The sequence below is a fragment of the Molossus molossus genome, unplaced genomic scaffold (assembly GCF_014108415.1).
Source record: "Molossus molossus isolate mMolMol1 unplaced genomic scaffold, mMolMol1.p scaffold_m16_p_20, whole genome shotgun sequence".
In the NCBI taxonomy this organism is placed as follows: domain Eukaryota; kingdom Metazoa; phylum Chordata; class Mammalia; order Chiroptera; family Molossidae; genus Molossus; species Molossus molossus.
In genome coordinates, this window is record NW_023425356.1 from 50,992,085 (window position 1) to 51,013,459 (window position 21,375).

The window sequence follows — 21,375 nt, forward strand, 5'->3', positions numbered from 1 at the left end:
GAACAAAAAATGGAAAAATGTCCTCGGGTGAGGATAAAAAAATTAAAAAAATAAAATGTGTTTTTGAGCTTCCCGATGAAGTCAAAACGTTTTTTAATCAAAAAGCAAGACCGCAGTTCGAAGCACTTTTCAGCGATAAAAGTAAAATTGCAGAAAATAGCTACTTGGTTGCCATCTTTGCCATCTTGAATGAGTCAAATTTATCACTGCAAGGACCAAATGCAACATGCCTTGATTTGTCTGAAAAAAGTTGATCATTCCAAATGAAACTTCAGCTTCGGGGGACAGAAAAAATTGGATGAAAATAAAATTCACATGGTGCCTACCTTATCTGCTTTCTTTGAGGAATGTGACATTGAACCAGACAAAAGGATTACGATGATAATTTCTGTGAAAGAACACTTGCACACACTTGCAGACAAAATTTTATCATACTTTCCAAATCGACCTGACACCCCATCGGCACTTGCCAGAAGCCCATTCACAGTCAAAGTTGAAGATGTTCCTGAGACAGCACAAGAGGAGTTCATTGAACTTATTAACAGTGATGCAGCGAGAACTGATTTCTCTACAATGCCAGTTACAAAATTCTGGATCAAGTGTTTGCAGTGTTATCCTGTTCTGTCTGAGACTGTGTTGCGCCTTCTTCTTCCATTTCCAACAACATGTCTTTGTGAAACAGGGTTTTCCAGCTTGTTGGTTATCAAGTCTAAATACAGAAGTAGACTTGTTGTGGAAGATGATCTTCGTTGTGCTCTTGCAAAGACTGCCCCGAGCATTTCTGATCTGGGGAGAAAGAAGCAATCTCAACCTTCACACTGACGTTGGCTTTTTACGCATACTGTTGCAAAATGTAGCAATGTAGTTTACTGTTGTTATATTAAGACTGTTACCCATGCTATACTATGCTTCAAGACAAAATTTCATTTACTTGTAATTACAAATAAATATTTCACAATATACAATTAGATATTGTTTTTGTGATTAATCACTGTGCTTCCATTCTGTTCAATTTGTAACAATGAAAATACATCCTGCATATCATTTACATTACGAGTCATAACAGTAGCAAAATTACAGTTATGAAGTAGGAACGAAAATAATTTTATGGTTGGGGGTCACCACAACATGAGGACCTGTACTAAAGGGTGGCGGGGTTAGGGAGGTTGAGAACCATGGCTTGAGGGGGTGCTCTTAACAGGTTCTCCACTAGGGGGTGAGCAAGAGGCAGGGACCAAAATCAATGACGTCTGTTGCAGGTTAGCTCCACTGAAGTTGAGCAGACATCATACATTTGTCCCAGGTGCTTTTCGATTGTGTGGTGTTTGCAGTTAGCAGGTGCCCTCTACCATGGATAGCCAAGAGTTAGCCCAGTGTTTACAGAAAAAGAAAGGAGAGAAAGACAGAGAGATGGAGAGAGGGGGATTGGGAAAGAGGGAGGGAGGGAGGGAGGGCAGGGGGAGAAGGAGCAGGAGGAGGAGGAAAAGGAGGAAAGGAAGAAAAGAAGGAAAGACAGAAGGAAAAAGTAAAGGAAGGAAGGAAGGAAGGAAGGAAGAACGGATGGATGGACAGAGGAAAGGAAGGAAGGAGGGAAAGGAGAATCTAATACCCTGGTCAGCAGCTCTCTTTCTCTCTGGGGAGGTGAGAGAGGTCAGCCTAGAAAAGAGGTGGAGAAAGAGTAGCGAGAAGAGGTGGGGGAAGTGCGGGGGGAGGAGGAGGATGTGAGACTGGGTTAGAGAAATGAAAGAAAGCAAGTCCCGCTGGGGCACTGGGCACAGTCTGCAGTCACACGCCTGGCCTGGGATCGGGACCTGGGGACCCCTGGAGCAGAGCTGGGAGCTGGAGCTGAGGGAGGACGGAAGCAGGACCAGGCAAAGCCATGGTGAGCTTTCCACCTGAGACATTTTCAGATGCTCGGGTAGAACCTCTTCTTTGAATTGCAGAGGCAGGTGGCAAAGGACACGAAGCAACATATTCCAATTTGTGGTTTAAAAAAAAGCCAGGAGCAGAAATTGCAGAGTGCTCCTTGCTTCCTTCCCTTTGACTCGTCTCTGGTGAGATCCTTGCGGGGCTATCTCGTGGAAATGAGCACCTTTGCAGCCTAGACACTGTGACTCCCTGAGAATTAACACCCTTCAGATAACATGGTTTTAAGGTGTGCAGAAAAGGTATGATCTTGTCATCTGAGTTGCTCAAAATTCATCTCTTTTTAGTTGAAAAAAAAAAAACAACTGAACTGCTTTTCTTTGCTTATGTCTCCTTGGCTGTCTAATTTTTAGGTTTTTGGAGCATTGGCTGACCATAATCAAGTGGGAGATTTTCACATTAAATCTAGATGCCAAGAGCTCAATACGCAGCAATGAACACTTTAAAACAATAGAGACTACGTATCAAATAGTTTCGTCTAGCAGCTCAGCAGAAAAGTAGGGACAATTAACTACTGGAATAAAGGAAAAAGTCAGTGTAGTCATGATCAGCAACTTGAGGCTAAGGCATGAAAATAAAAGAGCCAGGTATCAGTTTTGAGGTCAAGTTTTGATGCTTCTCTCTCATCCGTCTGAGAAATCAATGACCGTAGCCAGGTTTCGTATGCATATGTGTTTTTCTTTGAACTTGAAGAAAGTTGTAGAAGCTGACTCAAGGGGCCACAGGTGTAACTGAGGAGGGTACACCTTGTGTTCTATTTGCAGATATTTCCAGGGAAATGCCAGAGTGCTCAGAGGGTCTTCCAGGTGTGGGTGTGGACAGTGCTCTGTTGTGGTAAGTTCTGCTACTTGTATATTGCTAAGCCATGTAGTGTTTTTTTTTTTTTTTTACTTGTCTACTTTTTCCACTGAGCGTACAAAGTCACAGGGAAAATGATTAGGTAGATAGCTGTGAATTCTGCCCCTTCTGTGAAGATCTCTTTTCTTCCTCTTATCTTGAGTCCCTCCCAGAAACCTCCTAAGCCTGCCATACCCTTCGCTGCAGGCTCCAAATTCCGACAAACCCAGAGATCTTCGTTATGAAGCAATAAGGTCAAATAAGGAACATCCAATAGGGAACTTACAAGCTACACCAACTATTTAGCACTCTGCTTTCTATTATCTGTCGATAATGCGGTGGACACCAATGCCATTTCTATGATTAAAGTGTGAGCCCTTTAAAGACAGGTCCTTTACATGTTTTTTGATCCTTCTCCCATTGGTGTGACAAGTTCTGTGTCTGATTCCTGAGATCTGTCCAGCAACTGCTTTAAACTGTCTTTCCCATTTCTCCAGCGGGCTGGGACCCTCTTACTCCCTAGCTTGGCTTTTCAGCTCTGGCTGAGCAAACATGCCTCCCAAGGCCCCTCACACATGCCTTATACCGTGTCTGTGTACGCCACCTGCCCCAGGGGGTCCCCGCACCGTCCCAGGCACCGAGGACACAGCGAGCAGGGAGCACAACCGTTTCTTTCTTCTAGAACTTCCATCCACGCCCCCTCACAGCCCTGCTCTAAATGTGCACATCGTGAGATGCTTTCCTCGTGAAGCATCTGTGTCACGTCCGCGAGGTCTGACTTGACCCGGACGACTTACGTGTCCTTTGCGTCGGTTATCCCTCGGGGAGAAGCTTCCGGAGACCATCACACCGAATCGGTGTGCTTCAGTATTTCTCCCCGGCCTCTGCCCTGCGGAGTGGGAGCTCAGTCAACGCGGACGGCTGTGAAAACCTTTAGTTCCGAGCAGAACAGCGTTCCCCGTAGAGCGGGCCACGCTGAGAACGGCACATCTGATCACAAGATCATGTGTGAGGATGTGTTTGCCTTGGTTTCTTCAAAGCCCTCCTATGTGAAGCGCCCATATGATGACTAAACATTATCAGTTGAGTATCTCTGTGTGCAGAACACTATCTAAATGGATTTCCCAATCTTACATCCTTTGGTTTTGTAAATTGTTCTTTTCACTTTTTGGGGGAGGGTGGGGTGGTTTTTTTTATTTATTTTTGTAGTCAGATGTCTAAGGGTTGAGCTGGGCACCAAGGTTTTCCCAGAAGCAGCTCTCTCGATGCTCAATATTATCTTTTTGATACAAAAGAGATCACTTAAAAATATGTCAGTATCCCTGTCCTCATTTTACTTCTCTCGCAGAAACATAAATGCTGGCCCTTGGGAAAGTGTCCCAGGATGAAAAAAAAAAAAAGTAGACAATAAATCTTAGAGATATATGATATGATACTTAAATTAATTTTCAAGGGTTGACCGCTACTAAGAAAAAGAAATGAGAGTTTCTAAAGTATGTTGGTTAAGTTTTACTTGAAAGAATTTTGAGAAAAAAAAATGATTTCCTGAAAATAAATCTAGAAAGCCTCCAAATTTGTGTAAAATAGAACTTTGGGCAAAAGCATTCTAGATTATGGTGAAAAGTGATGAGGGCCCCGGCCGGTGTGTCTCAGTTGGTCGAGTGTCGTCCTGGGCACCAAAACATTTGATTCCGGGTCAGGGCGCAAGCCTGGTCGCAGGCTTGATCCCCACCAGGAGGCGTCCAGGAGGTGGCCGATCCATGTTTCCCTCTCACTGATGTTTCTCTCTCTCTCAAGTTAATAAAAACATATATTTTTAAAAAGTGATTAGAACTACAGACATAGCTTCTACTTCGAATCTGCAAGTGTCTAATTCTGTGTCATTGAGAGAGTGACTTCCCCGGGAGGTGCTACTGTCCCTGCATCCAGGTGGCTTCAGCTGTGACCGAGCCTACAGCGTTGGCTGCTGTCTTTCAGACTTCCCTCCGCACCACGGAGCCGACGGCTGGACCTACCATTATTCTGCGACACCCATGAACTGGCTGAACGCCAGGAGGTTCTGCCGGCAGAATTACACAGACCTGGTGGCCATCCAGAACAAGGGCGAGATCGAGTACCTGAACAGGACGCTGCCCTTCAGCCGCACGTACTACTGGATAGGGATCCGGAAGGTCGGAGGGGTGTGGACGTGGGTGGGGACCAACAAGTCCCTCACGGCAGAAGCCGAGAACTGGGGAGACGGGGAGCCCAACAACAAGAAGTCGAAGGAGGACTGTGTGGAGATGTACATCAAGAGGAGCAGGGACGCGGGGAAGTGGAATGACGACGCCTGCCACAAACCGAAGACGGCGCTCTGCTACACAGGTGGGGCTGGGGTGACGAGCCAGGGACCAGCGCGTGGCGTGGGGGAGGGCACCCCGGTGCGTTCAACACCAGCCCAGGCCCCAGAGCAGCTCCAATCACATCCCTGCGGCACACTCCTGGTGTGTGAGGCTGGTCCCAACACCCCAAAGCTGCACCCGTAGGTCGGCTGTGTGAGGAGGAAGGACGACAGTCAGTGTCCCCGAGAATAAGGCAGGGAAGGGGGGAGCTTAGCCTCAGTGAGCCCACCGTAGCAGAGGGGCCTGGCCCATCCCACAGTTCTGCCTAATGAAGCGTTGCGGTGTTTCGCTACCTGCGGTGCATACATTTTCCATAAAGGCTATTACAGCAGTTCCAAACAGTCCGCATTGTCCCAAGACCTGTCTTAACAGTGAAGCATAGTTCGTTTGGTCCCTGGTAACTTGGCTTCCCGATTAATTTAGCAGATTCTGACTTTTTCATCTTTCTATGAAGAAAGGGATTACCAAGCAGTCTGACTGCAGAAATGATTGGAGTTCAGGGCATCATTTAACCTGCTTATTACATTAGAAACAAAGTAATTTCAAGAGTTCCAGTGTGTGTCACTAAATTTCCCCAAAATAGTACAGAGTATGAGCACTGGCAAATTCATTAAAAAACAACAACAACAAATGTTTATGGCTATACGGCCAGTGTATGACATAAATAGAAATTTTTGCATATTTTTTTTTTTTTAATCCTCACACAAGGATATTTTCCCATTTTTCTTCAGATAGAGTGGGAGGGAAGGAGAGAGAGAGAGAGACATTGATGTGAAAGAGGCACACAACCCTGATCAGGGCCAGGAACCGAACCGCAACCGAGGTACATGTCCTTGACCGGAATCAAACCGGTGACTCTTTGGTCCAAAGGCCGATGCTCTAACCACTGAGCCAAACCGGCCAGGACTAACATAACGGTTTTTATGCAAAGGTACTATGAATGTACACATAAAAGTTTCCTGTTTATTAAAATAGTCTCAGCTGCCCTGGCCGGTTTGGCTCAGTGGTTGGAACATTGGCCTGCAGTCCAAAAAGTTACCTACATCTAAAAAAAATGACAATGAGTACTAAAAAGTAATCACATTAAAATAATTTCTCCCTGATCCCCTTACAGCTTCTTGTCAGCCCTGGTCATGCAGTGGTCACGGCGAGTGTGTGGAAACCATCAACAACAACACCTGCACCTGTGACGTGGGCTACTATGGGTCCCAGTGCCAGTGGGGTAAGCTCCTTCCCTCCCTGTTCCTTCCTGTGGGCAGCTGCGGGCTTCCTGCAGCTTCTGGAAGTTGGCTGGGACAGAATGATACTAGCCGCTCTGAGAAATGAGAAGTTCTGACCAAAAGGTTGTGCTTTGCACAATGTCGGTCGCTTTCCGTAAAGATTTCGTAAGTCAGGATGAAGTTGCTTATGATCGTGTGACACGAAGGCTTATGGTCGTGCACCAGGCGTGGTAGGTTCCTACTTTCAGAAATCATAATCTAGTAAGCTTGCTGGGCTCATTAGGACTCTAAAGTCTGAAAGAAACAAAAATGTTTCTAGTTAGGAGCGTGAGTTACCCAGAAGGCGATCTTGCTTGCTTCCGTAATCTTCAAAGTCAAACAGGGTGAGGCCAAAAAGAAAAGTTCATGTAACCATATACAGTACATATAGGTCAGAGAGATATAATAATAAATCCAATACATGTATTTGGGCTGGGTATTTCAGACGATAGAAAGGCCAATCTATGAAAGATTCTGCCCTTACAGGATTTACAATTAACTAGTGGAAATTATATATGCTCATAATTTGGTTTGCTTGACAGCCAGATAAACTGAAATAAACTTGCAGAGACTAGAATTTGCCCAATGAAACAATCTGGCCTTTATTTGACAATGGAAGGGAACTTAGTATCTTTTTATTGGATATTTTTTTATGACATTGTTTAATAAAATTTTATAGGTTTCAGGTGTAGAATTGTATACTACACCATCTGTACATTGTATAGTGTGTTCACCACCCCAAGTCAATTCTCCTCTCATCACCACTTCTCCCCCCCACCCCCTTCTACCTCTCCCCACCCCCTTTCCCTCTGGTAATCACCATACTGTTGTCTGTGTCTATGAGTTTATTTTTGCCATGTAGTGCCTTAACACCTGCATTTAGGGCAATTACCCTAGAAACAGTGCATGAGAGGGATTGGATAGCAAAAAGAGAGAAGTTGGAGGGAATCATTAGTCTATTGAAATCACTCAGAGTCATGGTGGTAGAAATAAAAAGGGAAGAATATACAGATTCAAAGACGAGGAGTCTTGGACCCAGTTAACTCTCTACTGAAAGACACATCAAATCCTTCGACTGATATTGGTTGAGTTTGAAAACGATGTATGAACTATATGGTGCATAAAATAGAAAATTACAAGGAGGGGAAAAAACACACAACACTGTAAAGAATAAAGACTTACCCTTTGAGATGACATGGAGGGACCTGGAGAATATTATGCTAAGTGAAACAAGTCAATCAGAGAAAGACAAATATCATATGATCTCACTTATTTGTGGAATATAATGAACAAAATAAGCTGATGATCAAAACAGATCCAGAGACATGGAGGGGGCAGGGAGAGATACACCAAAGAATTTATATGCATATATGCATAACCAATGGGCACAGACAACAGTACTGTGAAGGCATTGGGGGCGGGGGGAGGAAGGACATCTGTAATAAAACAAATTAACTAATTAATTTTTTAAAAATAAAGAATTGAAGTCAAAGTAAATTTTAATGTCAACTAACTGGAACCGAACAACTCATTTCACTTGATTGCACAGTTGTGATTCTTACCCAACACTTGACCCTCACTCCGTTCGAAAACGTTATTGTTCATTGTTGTATCAGTGGCATGTCCAACGCACTCCTTGTTGAACGTTTGTATCTTTTTTGCCTTGGCTCCCATCATATCACTCTTTCCTGGTTTTCTTTCTACCTATGATTATTTCTCTCCGGTTTTCGTCACGGGCACGAATCTAAGCCCATCCACCATGGTCATTTCTCATCGTCTATCTTTTTGTCCATTGCTCTCTTGACTCTTATCTGCCCCCTTTGGTCAAACTTGCCAACTTTTGTGAATTCACAAATCCATGTGAGCTGTGGACTGACCATCTGTTTCCAGCCCTGAACCCCAAATATGCAAAGCAGGTCCTTGGGATGCCCACAGACTGCGAGACCACGGCCCCAGCCCTTTCCTTCTGTGTTCTTCCTCTTCGTATGTGGTGCCACCATTTATGTGGGTACTCTGGTATGGAACGTTCGCACCAACCCTGCCAAGTAACACACTACTCATTTTTATATATTACTGTTTCTCCAATTTGTCTCCTACTTGTGAATTCTACTGCCGTGGCCCTCATCAACTTCCTCCCAGATTTTTGCCATCATTTCTTAGCTGAGACTCACAACTTTCAATTAGGTCCCCTCAAATATATTATTCATACTGCAGGCAGGCTGATCAAGTCAAAGCAATCATCAAACAAACATCATGTAGATGTGACCAGGCTTTCATTTCTACCTATCATTTGTCCTATAGGATAAAATCCTAAACCCCTCCAGGTCTAGAGTCATGCTGATGTGTAGCAGGTGCGCATGAAATCGATGAGAAAAGATGAGAGCATGTTGCCTCAGCTCCTATCTTCCTCCCTAATCTCATTTCGCATCATCCCCTGTCTCTTTCCTTCTCGTGGTGTCAAAATGCCGTTCTCCACTGTGACCGCATGAGCTGTTTACCTCATTGACTCGCTCATGGAGTTCTCTCCCATCGTGCTCATGGCTAATACACCTGTTTATCTTGAAGACATAGTTCAGGGACCATTTCTGTCAGGAAGCTTTCTGAGTACCCCCAAAACAGGCTGTGTCCCTACTTTTTGTTCTAATACCTCCACAGACATCATTCTCCTTTGTCTCACACTTGCCGAGGTCATCTAAGCACTCACTTGTGTCCCCAGGCAGACGGATAGCTAATTGAGATCGGTGAGTATCTTACTCATCATTGCATCTGTTGGAAGGAGACTATGTCTGGAATGGACTAGGCATTTGCTCATGGGTATGAATTGAGTTGGACAATGCAATTTACTTTCATTTAGACTTGGACTGTATGAGAGAAATCTAAACATTCTTCCAATGGATCCACTGGATCCATTCTTTATTGAAATCTCCAGAGCAAGATCAAAACAATGGCTCACATTTAATAAGACATAAGGCACGGGAGTTGCAGTATTTACCAAATAACACGGCAGGGCCTAAAATGCGGAGACTGATTTTCAAGCCTTAATTCGATCCACTGCACCACCAATCAGAGCAGGGAAACCGATGCAGCTTCTGCAGAGGGTTGTCCAAATCGGAGGAACTCGAGTTCCGGCACCGAGCCAGAGGGGGAAGACAGAATCCAGGTCGAAATGCTTCCTAAAGCTTTGCTCTCCGCCCCTTGGAAAGAAGACTAATGGCAGACACCCGCTCTTTCTCCAAATCTCCTGCTCCCAACACTCCAATATTCTCAGTCATTTCCAAGCTGAGCTGGTCATTCCCCCTGAAACCTATGTAGGTTTTTAAATTCTCTCCCCAGATAATGCCAGAGCTAACAAGACAATTAGCTAATGTTTCATTAAGACTTCCTACGAGCCAGGCTGTGCTAAGTCCTTGACTCGCATGATGTCACTGAATGCCCACGTCCACTGTAGGGAGTTCATCCAGTGAGCACGCCCCCCCCCCACGAAGAACCTGAAGCGGGAGGGGTGGAGTGACCCTGCTTAAAGATGCTGATTATCAGGGGGCTGAGCGCGGACTCAGCCCCATCACCTGGGCCTCTTAACACTCCCCAGTGCTGTTTCTGTTCTCGTTGAAGTGGTTGCGTGTGAGCCTCTGGAGGGCCCGGCCGGGGGCACCATGGCCTGCACCCACCCTCGGGGGGACTTCAGCTACAGCTCGCGGTGTGCCTTCCGCTGCTCTGAGGGGACAGACCTTGCCGGGACGGAGGAAACCACATGTGGACCGTCTGGAAACTGGTCATCTCCGGTCCCCACCTGTCAAGGTGAGTCACGGTTCCGGCTGGAGGTTTTGCCTGGCGGCCCTGAGCCCACAGCAGGGTCCTGCCAAGAAGTCGGATCCCTCTTTTGGAGCATAATTTAACCTTAGCCGGTGATGCTTTGCGGAGGGGTAATTGTTACTAAAGTGAGAAAGAAAAACTGCCAACAAAAACCAACCACCAACCCCCCGAAGCCCCCACCGCTGTGTGAGCGAGGATCCCGGCAGCGGTGCAGCTGTGGTTACACTGCACTTCTGTCCGTCCTGTTGTCGGGGCTGAACCTCAGTTAAACTTGGCTGCTCTCCCCGCTCCATCACATCTGTTTTAAGTGGCGCCCTCCTTAACACCTACCAGGTTCCTTCTCACAGGGGAGAGGTCTTCTTCTTTTTACTGTCTCATTTGTTTATTCTTGAAATCAGTTTTAAATTGTTCTCCTCCATGAACTCTCAGGAGAATAACAACTGCTATGAAAAACAGAGATACAAAGTCTTGGTCGTTTTGGTTTTTGTTTTCATTTGACACGTGGTGGACGCTTCCTCTGTCGCTGGGGAGATAATGCCCTTGCAGGACAACCTGGTGGCTGGTGGGTCCGAACGGGTAAAGTGTTGGTTACGGTTTCTACCTGGATGCTTCTGACTCACTAAAGAGTTTAATGTTCCAGAAAATTAAACTGTCAGAATCATGTACTGTAGCACTAAACTGACCAACCTACCGAATGTTACAAAAGTTGAGGGACTTGCTTCAGGGAACTGGGGTGTTTTTCGAAATTGCTTGAGTTGACTTTAGAACAGGCCAAAGGGTAGACGTTGTCACACTCGCTGCGGAGATTCATGAGAGCTCCCGAGACAAAGGTCGTGTCACGGGGCACTTCCAACAGAGGCGGAGTGACACCTGGAGGGGCTGACACGCCTCCTCTCTCCACCTCCCGCCCCAAACTCCTCCTGTGCTCTCCTGGCCGCACCCCGACCCTCCACGGTCCACCCTGCCCAGGACACACAGGCTGGAACGTATCAGAAGCGAGCTCAGGGATGCCCGGAACCCTGCGGTGGTCCCACGGTCCAGGCAGGTAGCTTTGGCTCTAATCCTGCAGTCAAGAGGGGTCTCTGCTCAGAACACTGTTTTCTTCTTCACTGAAGTGATTCGCTGTGAGCCGCTAGCAGCACCTGACTTGGGGGCCATACACTGTAGTCACCCCCTGGACAACTTCAGCTTTAACTCCACCTGCACCTTCCGCTGCTCAGAAGGGACGGAGCTGATCGGAGAGAAGAGAACCGTCTGTGGGTCATCTGGAACCTGGTCGAGCCCTCGTCCCCTGTGTCAAAGTGAGTCCGTTTGCCCCAGTATAACGAGTACCTTAAAGATGGAGCAGATGGTGCAGAAAGATACACTGAACTTTTACATTTCATGTTAAGACATATATGTGCCTTAAAAATAGATTTGCACGTATTAATTTACTCCATAACCCCTGACTGTGCTTGCCTCTTCCTTCAAAGACAGCCATTTCTTTTCTAGCCAATTCTCAGTTCTTCCTCTCTCAGCCCTTCACATCTAGGCTCACTGTCTCAGCTGACATGTTCCTCATCCAGCCTTCTATCCCAGCACAAGCTCACGTCTCCGTCGGCCCACTGAAATGCCACCACAAAGCTCACCACTAACCACGAAATTCCGAAAGCAGTGGCACTTCCCAGTGATCATTAAGCCGAATCATCCCAAATCCGTCTGTGTATGAGGGCTATGTCTCCGTCATCCCTCTGTACCTTCCCCCTGACGCTGCGTGCTAAATAAATACATATACTCGAAAGACCAGCTGCCCATGTCTACCCCGAGACCATTTGAGTCAGGTGACAAGAGTCTTGTAGACGTAGGATCCGTGGAAGCTGTCAGAGAAGCTGGTCTCTGGGGGGCGCGGGCCAGGGAGTGGGTAGGAGTCCGGGTCTGCAGGGGGGGCTGTGTCAGGGTAGCGGGCCTTTCCTGTTAAGGCTGGGCTAGTGTTCATGTCCTCACCCTCACGCAGCCAATAGGTGCCCTCTGTCTGCAGCCTCTGGGACCCTGAGCCTCCTTTCCATTGCATAGTTGGGTGTGGGGATGGCAGCACCTTGAAGGGGTTCCTCAAAGTCATGTGGAGAAGAAGGGTTGCCATCAGACCCTGGGCCAACGTGCAAAAGGAAGGCCCTTCGACTGGTGCTCTCCGGGTATAGATTTTTCCACATTGGTATTTTTTTCAATAAAGGTTCGCAAATGAACTTAGTTCCCACTTACAAGAGGACACCGAGATGTATTCCTTACGTGATAGTGAGGGAAGTGGGGGGAGTGAACCCTTTGACAGACAGGTCAGTGCCGGCCCTGGGCACGTAAACCCCAAGAGCAGACGTCGGCACAGCTGCTTCGAAGTAAAAGCATTGACCCTTCCTGTGAGTGACAAGTTACCTGGTTCGGGTCGCTGGCTTTTTAGTGCTCCTCTAACTTAGAGTGCCAGCCGTCCGACAAGGCACCCAATGCAGCGACGCCCCCTTCCTGACCACCCGTCCAGGTGCCCCCCCAGGAGCCCCATGCATCACAGATCTGGGAACTGAGGCTCCACAAGCATTGGGCTAGAAGAGCCGGTCCCGCCTTTGCCTCTGCAGTCGACTCGGTGGGCCTTCCTGTGCCCATTTCGTCTGTCAGAGGGCATCAGACGGGCAATCGCGGGGAGGTGGGAGGAGGGGAAGAGACCAAGGCTAGGAGATGGCACTGCGACCTCACTCAGTCTGCCTCCCTGGTTCCTCTTTCAGAGCTGGGTAGGAACTTCATGGTCGAGGAGAGCGACTACAACCCCCTCTTCATCCCAGTGGCCGTCATGGTCACTGCCTTCTTGGGGCTGGCGTTCATCATCTGGCTGGCAAGGCGACTAAAGAAAGGTATGTGAGTTTGCCTACCTGTGAGAATGATAAAATTGTAAAGAGGGAAAAAATACAGAAGCCCACGGGGAATTAAGTAGGATCGCTTCAGCTGAAACAGGGCAGCACGCTCGGTGTTCTGTAGACGTCAGGCCCTGGAGATGCATGAGGCAGCCTATTCGTGCTTGCACTGAAACACGCTGCTTCTTGTTTTCCAACCAACAAACCTTAAGAGAGAGAGAAAAAAAAGGCCTACTATCTTCAAGGCACCTTGATTGAGTGATAACAAACGGTCCTTTGCTCTTATTTAATTCTGGGAAAAAGATGCAAGACTCTCTCTTCTCAGAACCCATGTACCTTTGAGTTCAGAGCTGCAATTCTGGAAATGAATCTGATGTCCAGCAAAGTTTTTAAGGTGCTGCTCCCAGAGTCCTGACCTCATCAAGAGTCACATACCTGCCTGGCTCATGCACGTGGAGTCGCACTGTGCCCAGGATAAGTCCCCACGTTGTCTCCCCAGGGTCTCTTCACTAGGGACATGGCCCTGACAAGGCAGCACACGCCCATGCTCCCCTCCACTCGGCTGGAGAAGAACAGGGAGTGAGGAGGGCTCCCCGAGAAGCCAGCATCTGCCCTGAGTAGCAGATGAGCACCCCGGGAAGGAGAGCCCCCTCCCCCTGAGTGTGGCCAAGCCGTGCAGTGGGATCAACCTGCTGCTGACAGGCCCACAGTCTGAGACAGTCCTGGCTGTGCTGCTGTGTCCACCAGCCTCGCCTGGCAGAAACGTTCGAGACTGAAATTCACGCACGTGAGGCAGTTACTGAGTCCCTGCTTCAAGCTCGGGGGCCGTCGACGGCCTCAGAACAACTGCTGAGCGCTGAGCTGAGTTGCCTTCCTGAGGGGTCAGCCGATGGCCATTTGAATTCCACTTCCACCAGATTAATTAGTATGTATTCTTTTGTTTCGTCTTGTTTTGTTAATCCTCACCTGAGGATATTTTTTTATTGATTTTTTTTTTTTTTTTAGAGAGAGTGGAAGGAAGGGAGGGAGAGAGAGAGAAACATTGACGTGAGAGAGATACTTCGATTGGTTGCGTCCCACATGACCCTGACCAGGGCCAGGGATCAAACCTGCAACCCAGCTACATGCCCGTGACCAGAATCGAACCCAGGATCCTTCAGTTGGCAAGCGGACGCTCTAACCACTGAGCCGCACTGGCCAGAGCTAATTAGCATGTATTCTGTTTCATGCATATGGTACCCAAACGCTGCACCTCTCACCCACCCATCCTTGAGGGCAATGGCAGGAATAGTATCTACCATTTCTTTATGGTCTTCCACTATGATCATGCACCCCAAATTTAAGACAGTAGATGTGCAAACATTTTAGTGACCTAACCTGAGAGCCCGGAGCAAGTGCCACGTCTCTGCTCCTGCCGTTAGGAATTGGCTGAGATTCGATCCCATCAACTTGCAGTACGATAACAAGTCTGTAAGTCTTGCACGGAGGCCGAAGAGGGATGAGATTCTGCTCCCGTTACTGCTCCTCATTTCCGCTGGGCCTTGGAAGCCTGACTCCAACGTCCTTCCTTTCCTCCTCCCTCGGGTGGTGTTGGCAGGACGGAGGGGGCCGAGGCCCCCGGGGAATTGCACACGGCCCTCTGGATAAGAGCTGAATAGCCCTTAAGAACTGTGGGCTGTGAGTCACATGCCTAAGGGAGAGGCTTATTCCCCAATTCTAAGATCTTTGACTGCGTGCTGTGGGATCACAGGGGCAGAACTGAAGCCCCAGGTACTCGGCGGGGGTGGGCGCTGGCTAAGGCTGCTTTGTGAGCAGGACTGAGAACCAGCAGTGGGTTGTTCTCAGAGGTTTCACCTTGGAGTCATCTCTGTACAAGATCTCAACCCGATAGCTTGAAAACAGCAGGCCCCTGCTGTGGGAATGAGCGGGGCAAACAGGAAACAGCTTACGGGCAGCGGGGCTGGTGACAGTTATGCCAACAGCGAGAACAGAGCCCCGAGAGATCACTGCTGCGCAGGAAACTGGCGCTCTCTCGGGCCGCGGTCAGTGAGTCTTCACTCCGAAACCTCTCCTGATGGCTCCGGCTGCCAGGGGCTCTGTCTTCCAAAACTTTGAGTTGTAGGTTAACGAAAATGGGAAGGGTATTTGTTTGCCTAGAGGGAGACTGTTAGAAGCGATGGCTTCAGCCCTAGAGGTTTTCTAACACAGGCCAGCTGATGCACTTACGAGAACAAAGGTCACAAGCTGCGTCTGGATGTATACCGGACTCCTTGGCTTTGCTGACTGTACAGGCTTTGGGGGTTCAGAAAGCTGGGAAAAGGGGGGACAGATGAATATTTACAACATAATGGCCAATGAAGTGACCAGAATCTGGACCCCGTCCTTCTGCCCTCAGATGGATCTTCTGAATCTGCTCTCTGACCTCTGTCCTGGTTGGTTGACCTCCGACTCCGGCTCCTTTCTTCTGAGGAAGGAATCGCAGGCTCCAGTGGCTGGCTCCCCTGCACATGGGCTTGTCTAGACCCCTTTTCCCTGCCTCCTGGTTCTCTGACTAGTCCTTCTCATTGGCCCTGTTCAGTAAACGAGGAAAGAGGGCAACAATGTTTCGGACCAAACCTCTAAAGTCCCTGAATATCAGCAGGGGCCAGAGTCAGACTCCCATCCAGACGTGCCCCCTGAAACGACTGGTCTTGGGGTGAATGAGGCTCTGTTTCTGTCCTTGGTTGGAACCCTTTCCACCTTAACCAACTCACAGGGTTAGCACAGGGCACGAACCTGAATGCATGCCTCTCGGTTCCCTTTCCTTCAAAACAAACAAACAAACAAACAAACAAAGAAACACAAAACTCTTAGTAGGAACAAATTCTTGCTCACATATTGCAAAGTGTCTCATTATCCCTACAAGACGAAGGCGAAGATGAACAAATAGAAATCTGAAATGAATTCACCTTTAATTCTCTCTGCTCAAGTGCATTTGGCCCATGTCATCAGCAGGCCGAATTTTGCAAGAAATGTTTAAAATATTAATTTCTAATCTTTTAAAGGTTTAACATAGTACCTGAACATTATCTAAGCCTCAGGCTCTACACTAAACACGTGGAATACGTGTTTGTTTGTTTTTTAATCAACTCAGTAGGGAAGACAGAATAGCATGCCCCTTCACAGAAGAAGAAATTGTGGCTTCGAGAAGGGAAGTGGCTATTCAAAGACACACCGCTGGTGGCAAACAGGACCCGCACCCCAATTGAATGGCTCTTGTTTACCACCACTGAAGTATGCTGTTTCCCAGTGATCTTTTTTCCTACAAAAAAAAAAGCTTCTTTTTTTTTTTGGCTTTTATTTCCTCTACAGTTCATTCATTTATCTACTTATTTGTTCTCTGCTTTAAAAAAAATAAGTCACATAATTTACAAAATGCATTCAACATAGCAAGTTGAAATTAGTTCAAAAGTAAGAGAAAGAAGGTTAAAATGTACTGCACAAAAGTAGGTTGGAGGCGGGGGTGAGGTTCGAACACAAAAATGTGTGTGTGTCACTCAGTCCTATGCACTTGGTAAAGTCTCAGGTCTGACTCAGCGTGTCCTTGAAGCCAGTCAAAGGAGGAAACATAACTAGCTATGAGGGTCACTGTTTCTGTAAGACAAAAAGCATATCGGTTACTCAGAAAGGGGTGTCATTCCTCCCACTGAGATCTGAGCGGAATTTCTCCTGTGGATTCTCATAGAGAAGATGGCGTGAGACGGAAGGACACGGGTCCTCACAGTAGGGGCAGTTACGTCTCCCAGGGACGGATCCGCAGGGGGCAAGGGCTGGCAGAGGGGAACCCCGAGAACGGTGTATGGGGTCTGATTATCAGGTCCTTCGGGCCAGGCTTGCCTTTCTGAGCAGCCAGATCATGGGAGGGACTCTGCTCTGTCCAAGCACTGACCGCTGAGTGAGCACGAGCCCCGTGCCTCTACCCGAGACGCAGGGGTCAAGCGCCCAGTACACTTCCCAAGACCGTTCTGAGGGCGGGAGTCTCTCTTCACTCTGACTTTTTTTTTTTTTTTTTTAATTGAAATTGTCTACTTTTGCTGATGTCATTTTTCTATTTCTTCTATTTTTAGGCAAAAAGTCTCAGAAACGGTAAGTTTATCAGCGATCAGCTTCTACGTCTGTTGATCTGTTCTCTACCTTCCTGAGATACTTCCTGTGACGGTTAGACATGTCGACTCTTGAGTAGTTATTTACACGGGGTCTCATTCCAATGACGGGTCCAGGTAAACTGATCAATCTACCAGCCTCCCTTAAAAGCAGCGGGTTTCGTGGTTTTTTTAGTGTATGTGGAGTTGAATGAATGAATGAACAAGTAATGCCCTATTAGGAAAAAGGCATTCACCTAAAGGGAGAGCTTTGTGATTATCCCTGAATAGTTTTGGAGGATTTGTGGCGTATATTTTTTTCTTGCCCTGGCTGAACGAGAGGGCAGTGCTCAGGAAACATCCAATTCAACACATATGCATCGAGAAACTAGTGAAGCCCGGGCTTTAAGAAGCAGGTGTAACCCCAAGGTCCTCAATGCCTAGCACAAGGCGGTAGGTGACTACTGCTCGGATAGGAATCAACCTTCAGAAATCTGGGCAAAGGGGGAGCACACATTCTACCTGCAGCTTCCCTACGGAGGCAAAGGCGTAGTTTGGTCTTGAACCCCAGATTTCTTTAGTTGGAGAAACACATACTTAGAAGAGAGGCAGTCACATGGAAAATGCATGAGCCCGTCTGGCAGAAACAAAGATGGCAAAACATGTATCAGTTCGAGAGGCTTGGCGACTTGCTCTGAAATGTCAAGAAGGAGGGTGTACGTAAAAAGAACTGTGAAGATGAGATTTTGTTGACATACTGAGCACCCAGCTACACACTGAACTCCTTTTCACCCACTGGAGATGCAGCAAGATGGTCCCTGAGGGGGTTGGTTGCTTGTTTAGGCAGCCACCCTACAAACCACAAATTGTCACTGATAAGTTCAATGGGCTGAACTCAGAGTGCAAAAGAGAAAGTGAGGGGACATAAGGCAACAGAGGCCAGAGCACAAAGTGATTCACACACCACGTTCAAGAGTATGGACGGTACCCTGAAGTCTCTGGGGTATCGCGACAGGGCTGTGAGCAGGTGACTGTCATGCTGAAAGTGTATCTTTGCGTTTGATCTGTGGGATCACTACATAAAAGTAAGCAAAGGTGGGAAGTGGGTGAGCTTGGAGGCCAGGACTGTCTTGGAGGAATTTGAAATCGTTAGGCTAAAACTGTCTAGAGCAACAGCAGTGAGGATGAGTCACGAGATAAGATGAGGTAGAACCAACCTAGCATGGTTACTAATTGACAGAGAGGGAGAGAGAGAGAATCAAAGAGGTCACCATGGTTCTGATAGAGGAACTGATAAATGGCTGCTATCTGTACTGCGCAGTACCATGTACTGAGATGGGAACACACACACACACACACACACACACACACACACACACGCAGAAAGAAGAGAAGTTTTGGGGGTGGAGCTCCTGGGTTCAGTTTTGTCCGCATTGAGCTTTGGTGCCCACAGTTCATCCCTGTCCACTGGTTGTGTCTGTAGTCCAGGGGCTGCCGTGGGTCAGGAGTGGATGAGAGGCCCTTACTTTGCAGGGGTCACCGCAGCCAAGGACCAGGCACACGCCCAGGCAGTGTGAGAGTGGAGGGCATGTGGGGAGGGAAGGAACCTGGGAAGCATCAACAAGTCAGCCGGGAAGGGAGAGGGGGAAGCGGGTCCCGGGGGTCAGAAGGAAAATGACGAGAGCATGGGGTCAGGACTCTTAGGACAGGAGGAGATGGGAGCTTCCCCAAGCCGCCAAGGGAACCAGTAGGTCTCCCCCGGATGTGGGGTCGGGACAGAAGGCCAGGGGCCAGGGGTGAGGACTCCGAGGGGTGATAGAGGCAGATCATGTAAGCTGTCTCTTTAGAAAAGCTTGGCTAGAAGGAGATGAGAGAGTTGGGTTAACTGGATGGGGACAGAGGGTCGTGGAGGTCCCTCTAGTCCATGTCATTGCCCTATATTCCATCTGACAGTGTAGACAGCTCCTAGACCCTTCCTGGAGCTCGCCTCCCTGTCTCTGTGGGCAGGAAATCTTCGTGATGTACAGTCTTCTTTCAGCCTCACACCCACCGAGTGAAAGTCTTTGCGGCACGATCTACTCAGAGCCGTTTTCTGGTCGCGGGAAACACCTGTGTTTCCATAGATGGAAGCAGACCATTGCACCTGTTTAGATGGGAGACAGGAGGAGGCCTGGCATTAAGTCAGTTACATATTAAGCTAATTAACTGGCACATTGAGTTGAATGGTCCACTAATTTTCACACGAACCCGTCAACAGCTGTTTGTTGAACACCTTTGCTCAGAAACAATGCTAAGTGTGACTGAGACAGAGAGGAGTAGGTGCTTGTCCCTGACCTCAAGGAGATGATCTAGCTGGGGAGTTCAGACAGAAATATTTTAAAGAATCAGAAAAATACAAGGCAGACTATAGCAGTGGTCAATGAATTCTGTATTGGGGGCAGGGGGCAGCTTCCTTCACTACAGCAGTTTGGTGACCCCAGAAAATCTTGAAATCTGTAGCTCCCTAAATTCAAAGATCACACTCTTACTGTTTATGCTGTTAGAACTCAGGACTCGGGACTCCCAGGTTAGAGGTGTGAGTCCCAGCAAGGTAATTTTTTTCACACTGAAACCATTGTGTGCCCACATCGAGGAAGGGTGGGGTGCACGATGTAGGGCGTGGGTCTGAAACCAGCCAAGGTGAAATGGCCACCATCACACCAAACACCTGGATCAGTATTTTAAAAGCCCTTGAGCTAATGTTCAGTCTGTGCTCAATCCTGTGAGCACTTGGTAGGTGAATGACGGGCACCTGTGGTTTTCATTCTGGCTGGGTTATTTTCACTCTTCTGCAAACTGGTTCTGTTTATCACCTCACTTGGTTTCTCATGTCTAAATTCTGCCTGGGTAAAAGCTACACCCAAGATACACAGGAAGATACGATGCCAACCTCAGAGGAGGTCTCGGTGAAATTGTGTTTTCAGAAGCCTCTCCGCCTGGGGCTGGCGGGTCTGCAGCTGCTGAATTATGGTTCCCCGGCGCAGTTCTTCATGGGAACAGCCTCAGGGCCTGGTTCTCCCTGCTAAACGTGCCACTGAGACGGACCCCATGGGGTTCTCCACGTCCTTTCCAAGAATGAGCCACTGTTTCACAAACAAGAATGTGTCATGTATGTCATGACACTGAACTTGTCACCATCTCCTCAGATCAAATCCCACCGGAATCAGGCCTTTCAGATCCACCTCCATAGCTTTCATGAGTTTTGATTTTCTCTGATTTTTCTTTCCTTTGGAGCATGTGTTCATTATTATTGTTATTATTGTTTTAATCCTCACCCGAGGACATTTTTGCATTTATCTTCAGATAGAGCAGGAGGGAGAGAGGGAGGAAGAGAGAGAGAGAGAAACAGTGATGTGAGAGAGACACATGGAGCGGCTGCCACCCACACGACCCCAACCGGCGGGGACAAACTGCAACCGAGGTACCCGCCCTTAGCGGGAACCGAACCAGGACTCCGGTCTGCAGGCCGAGGCTCTAACCACGGAGCCAAACCGGCCAGGGCTGGAGCATGTGTTCTTCAAATGTCCTGACTCTCACTGTTCAGAACGTACCTGACACGCCCTGCGTGCCCCTCGGGTCTGCAGACACAGCCTGTGCCCCAGGCATGGCACTAAGGGCGGGGGTGGACCAGCATCAGGAGCCTCTCCTGGAGCTGTCAGGGATGCAGATTCCCAGGCCGCCCCCAACCCACTGAATCCGCATTGGGGTGCCCCACCTCTCTGGGTGGAAAGCACCCGAAGGTGTGAGAAGCCAGCTTTAGGGTTTTCTGGCCTCATTTCTCTGCGTCAGGGCACGTCCTGCACTTTGTCCAACCCTCTGGAGAGTTTATTCTTCTCACCTTCCATGAATGTTGACCTTTCCTACCAACACTTTAATTTCCGCGATTTTACGCTCCTTCGTTTCACTAACACTTTCTTGTTTTTCACTCAGCGCGGATGATCCGTATTAAATCGTCCTCTGGGACAGAAAGTTCTCGGGATACGAATGCATCCCCGGATCCTCCCGACCCTCCGTGAAAAGTTTCGCGCGGCGGTGTCTGCTCCGTGGAGATGACGCGTGTCTCGTTCAGTGCATCCAAAAAGATCTCTGGGGACCACTAGCTTCTCCCCCCCCCCCCACTGGC

General features: G+C 48.1%; 1 protein-coding gene across 2 annotated transcripts; it reads left to right on the top strand.

Annotated features, from left to right (window-relative positions):
* Window positions 1-1,727: 1,727 nt before the first annotated feature.
* Window positions 1,728-21,375, top strand: SELL (selectin L). 2 transcript variants are annotated; one of them, XM_036271908.1, is made up of 9 exons: window positions 1,728-1,882; window positions 2,691-2,760; window positions 4,741-5,127; window positions 6,259-6,366; window positions 10,016-10,201; window positions 11,332-11,517; window positions 12,967-13,092; window positions 17,199-17,217; window positions 21,183-21,375. In XM_036271908.1, exons 1-9 carry the CDS (start codon window positions 1,880-1,882, stop codon window positions 21,199-21,201), a joined length of 1,104 nt encoding a protein of 367 aa, XP_036127801.1. In that variant the 5' UTR covers window positions 1,728-1,879; the 3' UTR covers window positions 21,202-21,375. The 2 variants fall into 2 exon arrangements, with proteins under 2 accessions (XP_036127801.1, XP_036127802.1); XM_036271909.1 differs by lacking the exons at window positions 12,967-13,092; window positions 17,199-17,217; window positions 21,183-21,375 and adding an exon at window positions 11,734-12,916.